This window comes from Myotis myotis, unplaced genomic scaffold (assembly GCF_014108235.1).
Source record: "Myotis myotis isolate mMyoMyo1 unplaced genomic scaffold, mMyoMyo1.p scaffold_m19_p_23, whole genome shotgun sequence".
NCBI lineage: Eukaryota > Metazoa > Chordata > Mammalia > Chiroptera > Vespertilionidae > Myotis > Myotis myotis.
In genome coordinates this window covers 7,203,398-7,211,171 of record NW_023416328.1, presented here as the reverse complement: position 1 = coordinate 7,211,171, position 7,774 = coordinate 7,203,398, and the positions used below count along the sequence as shown (strand labels likewise).

At 51.7% G+C, this 7,774-nt stretch overlaps 1 protein-coding gene across 1 annotated transcript; it reads left to right on the top strand.

Moving 5' to 3' along the window:
- The first annotated feature begins 19 nt into the window (after positions 1-19).
- Positions 20-6,533, top strand: TM2D3 (TM2 domain containing 3). Its single transcript, XM_036355806.1, is given in 7 exon segments — positions 20-1,080; positions 1,482-1,574; positions 2,108-2,262; positions 4,324-4,498; positions 5,135-5,210; positions 6,192-6,262; positions 6,265-6,533. Coding segments are annotated over 7 exon segments (753 nt in total). The 5' UTR covers positions 20-989; the 3' UTR covers positions 6,357-6,533.
- The last annotated feature ends 1,241 nt before the right edge of the window (positions 6,534-7,774 follow it).

Genomic DNA, 7,774 nt, shown 5'->3' with positions numbered 1-7,774 from the left:
AAAGTCTTGAGAGACTTATATGGGAAAATGTTATTCATTGAAAAAAAGGGAAATATCAGGAAATGAGGATGATGAAGTGTTATTGCTAAGTTTTGTGATTTTCAAAATATAGGTTTTAAATAAAAGTCTGCAACCTCTTTAGAATATGGCAGAACATCTTATTTTCTAGTAACAGTATGTTCTCATCTGTTTTAAATAACCAACAACCACAAGAGAAGCTAACACTAAACATTGGGGTATTGACAAAGGATTCAGGTCCAGTATTGTGGAATCTACTGTTTGTCACATGAGCACGCAGGATGCCTGGGGGCCTCTCCCATCCCCAAGGCTGGCCTCCAGGGAGGGACCCAGGCTTTGGACCCTCATCTTACATCCAGGGCTCCTGTCCGGGTGCCTGGGGGCCTGGAATCCTGCTGACTTAACGTCCGGCCTCTCCCAGTCTTAGAGGAACATCTGGAGGTAACAAGTGTCTTGAACCCATGGCAGCTGCAGAGAGATGCCAGCTGGGTACAGGCTGGGCCAGCCGCAGGATCGCGGGGCCAGCTGGCCCATCGGAGAGCCTCAGTCACTTCCCATAGTTTCTTCATCGGCAGACAAGGCAATGGAATGTCATCAAAACTGTCGCACAGTACCTGGACGTGGCGGCTTTTGTCTAAATAGATCCATCCAGCCACATGTGAGTGGTGCCACCTCCCCAACGAGCCCGCCTCTGCTTTGCCATTTCAGGTGTGCATTTCGGTCCCGGTGACCTTTCCCGGTCTCTAGAGGGGCGAGCGCCTAGTCCTCGGGCATAGGAGGCGCTTGGAAACCAAGGCAACCAGTCAGCGTCGCAGCTGCCAGAGCCACCTTGCGCCTGCGCCCTGGATGCCCTTGGGGCGAGGGGGCGGGGCCGAAACGCTCCCGGCTCCGCCCTTTCCGGCGCGCAGGCCGGCGCCCCGCCCCGCAGCCGACCTCTAGCCCGCGCCCCGGAAGTGCGTCACGCCGGCAAGATGGCGGCTGCGGCGGGCCGGCCGGCGGTCCTGGGCCGCCTCTGCCGTGTGCTGCTCTTCCTCTCACAGTTTTATATCTTGTCGGGCGGTGGTGAGTTCAAGGCGGCGGCCACGTCGGGTGTGGGTCTGGCTGGGTGGCCCGGGGGACCCCCGAAACCCACGGGAAGAGGGCCGAGGGGTGGCGGGGCGCTGCGGCCCAAGTCTGGCCGCCGGTTGGGGGACGCCCCTCCGCGCGGGGACACCCGGGCCGCAAGTTCCCCTACGGGCGGGAGACGGAGGGCTGTGGGGGGGGGGGTCCCCGACACCGCGCTTTGCTCCCCATTTGCCCACGGGCCTCGATGGGCGTGGACCCTGTTGGCGTCTTATTCTTCCGCTTTCTCGGCAGTTGAGTTTTAGGTCTTTCACGAGCAAGTCACTGCGTGGCGGGGACCCCGCCTTTAACCTCCCGCGGGCGTTTTCCTGTCCCGGGGTAACCGGTGTCTCTGATCGTAGGGTCCTTAAACCTAGAGCACTCGCAGCCGCGGGCTCGGGCGGTGCGGGATCCGGGCGCCACGCGCACGTTCACAGTGGTTCCCAGGGCGGCAGGTACTGGGCGTCTTACGTTCTATAAATGTGTGCACTTCTCTCTGCTGGGTTCTCCCTCGCTTTTTCTTTTTGGATGACAGGTCTTTTAGTGTATGAGATCGCTTTCCTTCCCCCCCCCCCTTTTTTATTAATTGATTTAGGGAGAGAGAGAGAGAGAAACATCCATGATGAGAGAGAATCACGAATCGGCTGCCTCCTGCACGCCCCCTACTGGGGATCGAGCCCGCAACCCCGGCTGGTGCCCTTTCTCACCGTGACCTCCTGGTTCCTAGGTCGATGCTCAACCACTGAGCCACCCTGGCCGGGCTGAATGCTTTTTTTCCCCTAAGCTGTTGAGCTCCTTCGTCGGGTCCAGAGCCGGCTGGTGGCAGAGCCCTGCTGTGGCTGCAGCTGTCTCTCGCCCCGGCTCCTCTTTTCCCATGCCAGCCTCCTCTCTCCTTGCTCCCCATCATGCCCCCTGACTTTGGGAAATGGTGTGTCTGTCTGTTAAGTCCGCGTCCTGAGAGAATGAGCCTGTCTCCGGCCTCTTGCAGAAAGCACCGACATCCCGCCCTACGTGATGAAGTGCCCCAGCAATGGCTTGTGCAGCAGGCTCCCTGCCGACTGCGTGGAGTGCAGGACCAACTTCTGTGCCTACGGGAAGCCCGTCGCCTTCGACTGCACAGTCAAGCCTTCCGTTACCTGTGTGGTAAGTGCCGCCACCGGCTCGTTCTAGGTGAACTCGCTGTAAACCTGGAGCTCTCAGGAGCGTTTAGACTGGAGGGCGGGAAAGATTCTGAAAGAAGGTGCTCTGCGTTTTGTAAGTAATATTTTAGGGTGAAAGCCAGCTTGATCTGAAGACCAGAGCTTCCAGGTGAGGCTTGGTTACAAGGGTTCAGATGGCAGTTTTTAAAAATATATGTATATTTTTTTTATTGATTTCAGAGAGGGAGAAAAGAGAGAGAAATATCAATGATGGGAGAGAATCATGGATCGGCTGCCTCCTGCACGTCCCCTACTGGGGACCGAGCCCGCAACCGAGGCCTGTGCCCTTGACCAGGAATTGAACCGTGACCTCCTGGTTCATAGGTTGACACTCAACCACTGAGCCAAGCCATCTGGTCTATGTAAAGGCTTTTAGAATTATGTGTGATGGGTCTGGCACATCGTAGGTACTTATTGAAAATGGGAAAACTTTGCTGTGGAAGGGGAACCTTTCCAGAATTCACTTCCTTTGTTGTTTGTTTCATCTTCTTTGACTTTATCTCCCAAAACTGACTACTTAGTGAGACATACATTTATTAACTAATTCAAAAAACAGTTGCTGCCCGGCCGACAAACCTATGAACCAGGAGGTCATGGTTTGATTCCCAGTCAGGGCACATGCCTGGGTTGTGGGCTCCATCCCCAGTGGAGGGCGTGCAGGAGGCAGCCGATCAGTAAATCTCTCTCATCATGGATCTTTCTATCTCTCCCCCTTCCTCTCTGAAATCAATAATAAAAATATATTTAAAAACAAAAATCAGTTGCTAAGAAATGTGTCTTATGAATGCACCACTATAAATACGCAGATGTTTACAGCAATACTCTGTACAAAAGAGCAGTTTTGCATAGATGAAAAAAATTAATAAATATGATAACTTCCAGAGGAGATTGTGTGACCATTTAAAGACGGTTTTGAGAAGTACATATGACAATGTAATGTCAAGTGCAGATAAGAAAGGCTACAAAATGCATTCAGTGTAAGTCCACTTCTATGAATCTGTATTACAGAAGAAAAAAGTGGCAAAAAAATTAAGAGTGGGTCTCTCTGGAGAGCCCCAGGGTTTTTTCCCCTGTAATTTGTGCAACTTACAAAGAGCACATGCTCCTTGTGTAATCAGACGACAAAATAATGACCCTTAACAGTGGAATTAGAAAGTCTGGTCTCAACAGCTCAGGCCCCCAGTGAACACGTGCTGAGTCTCTCTCGTGGGTCTCCTGAATTGAGTGGTTTTCTGGGGCTGCCTGTGGGTGGACCATGTGCTCGTGTTGGGAGCAGCAGTGACAGCCCTGGACTGTGGTCGGGATATTAGGGGCAATTGGAGACTGGTGGGGCCTGGACTCCTCTCCGAACTTGCAGTTCAGTGACCTTGAACAGATGTCCCATCTGTCCTTCCAGCTGTACATGGCTCTAGCTTTATAAAATTTCCTACTTTTTTGTAAGAAGTATGCTTGTTTCTTATTACAAAGTTAGCCAGGTAGCCGAAACCGGTTTGGCTCAGTGGATAGAGCGTCGGCCTGCGGACTGAAGGGTCCTAGGTTCGATTCCGGTCAAGGGCATGGACCTGGGTTGTGGGCACATCCCCAGTGGGGGGTGTGCAGGAGGCGGCTGGTCGATGTTTCTCTCTCATCGGTGTTTCTAACTCTCTATCTCTCTCCCTTCCTCTCTGTAAAAAATCAATAAAACATATTTAAAAAAAAAAAAAAAGTTAGCCAGGTAAAAGGGATGACTTAATCTCACCACCCTGAAATAACCTTAGTGATTTGGATGTGCCTTTCTCTAGATGTTTTTCCTGTATATTTATGGGTGTACGTTTTTAGGATCATAGGATCATACCATAGTTATTTGCTTTGGCTACATAATGGTTTGTATCCAGATATTTTCTTGCCACTCCCTGCCAGATCATGGAGTATTTGGCACGCTTTGTGCCATGTGACTGTAGTTTTGCGGACATGTTGATAAGCTTCCCTGTGATGACTGATGAGCTCTGTGTCCTGTGCTACGCAGGATCAGGACTTCCGATCGCAAAAGCACTTCGTCATCAACATGACTTGCCGATTTTGCTGGCAGCTCCCGGAAATCGACTACGAGTGCTCCACCTCCACCAGCTGCATGACGGGGTCCTGTCCTTGGTAGCGCTACACCGCCAACTGCAGGGTGCGGGACCACGTGCATGGCCTGGGTGAGCTGCGTCAGCGGGCCTGGGGAGCGAGATGCTTTTCTCTAAGCTTGTGTATGGAACTTCAGTCACACATTGGAGAATCTGGGTTAAATTATTTCACCGGGAGCATTTATCAGCACTTTGGAGTTATGCCAAGCTTCATTAATACGAACATGAACTATAAAAATCCAGAACATTTGCAATGCTCTTATCTTTTAAAATGGAGCAATAAAACAAGACAAAATCCTTAAGGTATGAAGTCTAATGCACTGTCATTGAATAGCTTATTAATTTTTAGAGAAAGAGGAAGGGAGAGGGAGAGAAAAACATTGATGTGAGACCATAACATTGATCTGCTGCCTCCTGCACTCTTCCTACTGGGCATTTGCCCTGACGGGAATGGAATGGTGACCTCCTGGTTCATAGGTTGACGCTCAACCACTGAGCCACACTGGCCGGGCCTGACCTAACATTTAAATTTTAAGTCTGCGCTTAGGGATGATCAGGTCTTTTTTCTTGCCATTCACCGTAGTGGGCATTATTGTAAAGAGGCTGTTGTTAGATTTTTAGTTACAAGGCCACTGTTCCGTTAAGTCTCTGTGTAAGGGTATGTTTAGACCCATGTGTCTAAATGGAGAGCTTTCTTTTTCCTTAAAGGTAACCGGACGTTTCCCAAGATGCTGTATTGCAACTGGACCAGTGGCTACAAGTGGTCCACGGCCCTGGCTCTGAGGTGAGCTGTGTCACCAGTAAGCTAGAGGGCCGTTGGGAATGTGTGGGGGTCCGTGGAATCTTCCAGACCCTGAGCTCCAACCAGCGCCTCCTCCAGATCCGAGGGAGCAGCTGTGGGAAATGCTTAGGGGTCAGAGCCCACCCTGTATGGAGTGGAATGTTACCTCTCCCAGGAAGCCCACACATGACGTAGATCTCAGCACGGGAAGGAATCTTGAAAGTCATTCATTCCTCACACTACATTTTTAAAAAAAATATATTGTTAGTGATTTCAGAGAGGCAGGGAGGAGAGGGAGAGAGGGAAACATCAATGATGAGGGATAGGAACATCATGGGTCAGCTGCCCCCTCACACCCCCACTGGGGATGGAGCCCACAGCCCAGGCATGTGCCCTGACCGGGAATGGAACTGCGACCTCTTGGCTCACAGGTCGGCGCTCAGCCTGTGAGCCACCGGCTGGGCCTTAACACTAAATGCTTAGAGACGAGTGACTGGAACAGCTGGACCGGGCAGCAGGGCCGGTGGGCTGTTGGCCTTCCGGTGCCAACTCCTGACTCACGCTCGCGCTTTGTTCTAGGCATGTGCCATTTTCCGGAATAAAATGCAAAGCGGGCATTACTTTTCTTTAAAAAGAAACCCTAGGTTTCAGTCCCGCTAAAGGTCGTATGTTTACTGTGGGCATTTTAACAGTCTGTGGCCTGTGGTTACAGCTGGCCCTTGAACAACACTGGGGTAGGGGTGTGAGCCCCCGCACCGTCAGAAATCCGAGTCTAACTGAAAGCCAGCCCCCCACGTACGCTGATCCCACCAAGGATCGGAAATGGAAAAGATTTGGTGTTGCAAAGTGTGTACTAATCCTTGTGATCCCCAGAGGCTTGGGGTCATGAGATCCTTCCCAGGTGTGACCTCGCAGGGCCATGGAGCTAACCTGGCCGGGCGGCGGGGGGACGTCTGGTGGACCCGGTCCTGTTTGGTGTTCCAGCATCACCCTCGGCGGCTTCGGCGCGGACCGGTTCTACCTGGGCCAGTGGAGAGAAGGCCTCGGCAAGCTCTTCACTTCGGCGGCCTGGGGATATGGACGCTGATCGACGTGCTGCTGATTGGCGTCGGCTACGTGGGGCCGGCAGACGGCTCTCTGTACATTTAGTGGCGATCGGTGCTTTGGGGGAGCGGTGCCTAGAAGAAGAAGCCTTGGCCCGGAGGAAGTGATGTCGCGAGTGACGTATTTGTATGTTTTTAATGTACAGCATCTGTACGTGGCCTGCCTTGATGAAGGTAAAATTAAAAAAGAAAAAAACACTGAACCATGCTTCTCGGAATTCGGTTTCATTTGCCTGAAATATTTTTTCCTGTGAAAAAACTGGGACTCGATTAAACTGGAGGAACAAACTCTGCAGTGACTGGAAATCGATTTCGTTCCCAAAACTTCAGTTTTCTGTTGCTTAAGTCGAAGTCTATCGCTTGGATCTCGGCCTGGACGGGATGGGCCTGCAGGAGCCTTTCAGCTGTGACACGGGAAGTGGGCCGGTTTATTCTTTAGCCCAATAAGGGACCACCCGCACCTCAGTGCTCCGTGAGTTTTGCGATGTCGTGTGTATGTCTGGTCTTCGTCTGTGACTGTTTAACGTGAACTAGAGCTTTCACGCCTGATGGCTGTGGTTTGAACTTGATTAGCAATGTAAAAGGTTGTGAGAGGACTGAAGAATTAATAAAGTTATAACTGGCTCTAAGAAACATCAGAGACTGTTTTCTGTATGAATCGATCATCTTGAGTCATCCTAGCGGCTGTTACCATTAAGAGGTATGATGTGCCCTAGCCGGTTTGGCCTGGGGACTGGAGGGTCCTGGCTTCGATTCCGGTCAAGGGCACGCACCTCAGTTGCAGGCTCGATCCCCGGGACACAACCAGTTGATGCGTCCTCTCACACGGATGTCTCTGTCTCTCCCCCTCCCACTCTCTCTAAAGATCAATGGAAAAATGGAAAGTACAGTTGACCCTCGAGCAACACAAGTGTGAGCTGCGTGGGCCCCCTAACGTCTGCATAGCAGGGACCGCACAGGCCAGGCCCTTGCTCGCGGGTCAGCTGTACTCACAGCCGCCTGGGTCGCTGGCATACCGTGGAGTGTTCAGCGTGTTTTAGCGCCACGAGTGTTTGTGAGTCCACAGACCCTTTATGGGCAAGAAAAGCAATTTTTTAAAAAAAATTTTTTTTATTGATTTCCAGAGAGAGAGAGGAAAGGAGAGGGAGCGGAATTTCGATGTGACAGCACAACTTCAATCGGCTGCCTCCTGCACGCCCCCCACTGGGGATTGAGCCACAACCCGACCGGGAATCGAACCGGCATCCTTTCAGTGCACGGGACGCCGCCCACCAACTGAGCTGCACCGGCCCAGGCCAGAAAAGCAGTTACTAATCCAAAGTGGGTTTTCCCAAGGTTTCTTACGAAACGCTCCGATTTCGGCATTTTCCTTCCGATTGGGCATGTGAACAGGCAGCAGGGTTAACCGGCCGTCAGGTTGGGAAGCTGTGAAGTAGTTTTGGAGAATGTCTCCAAAAATCTCGT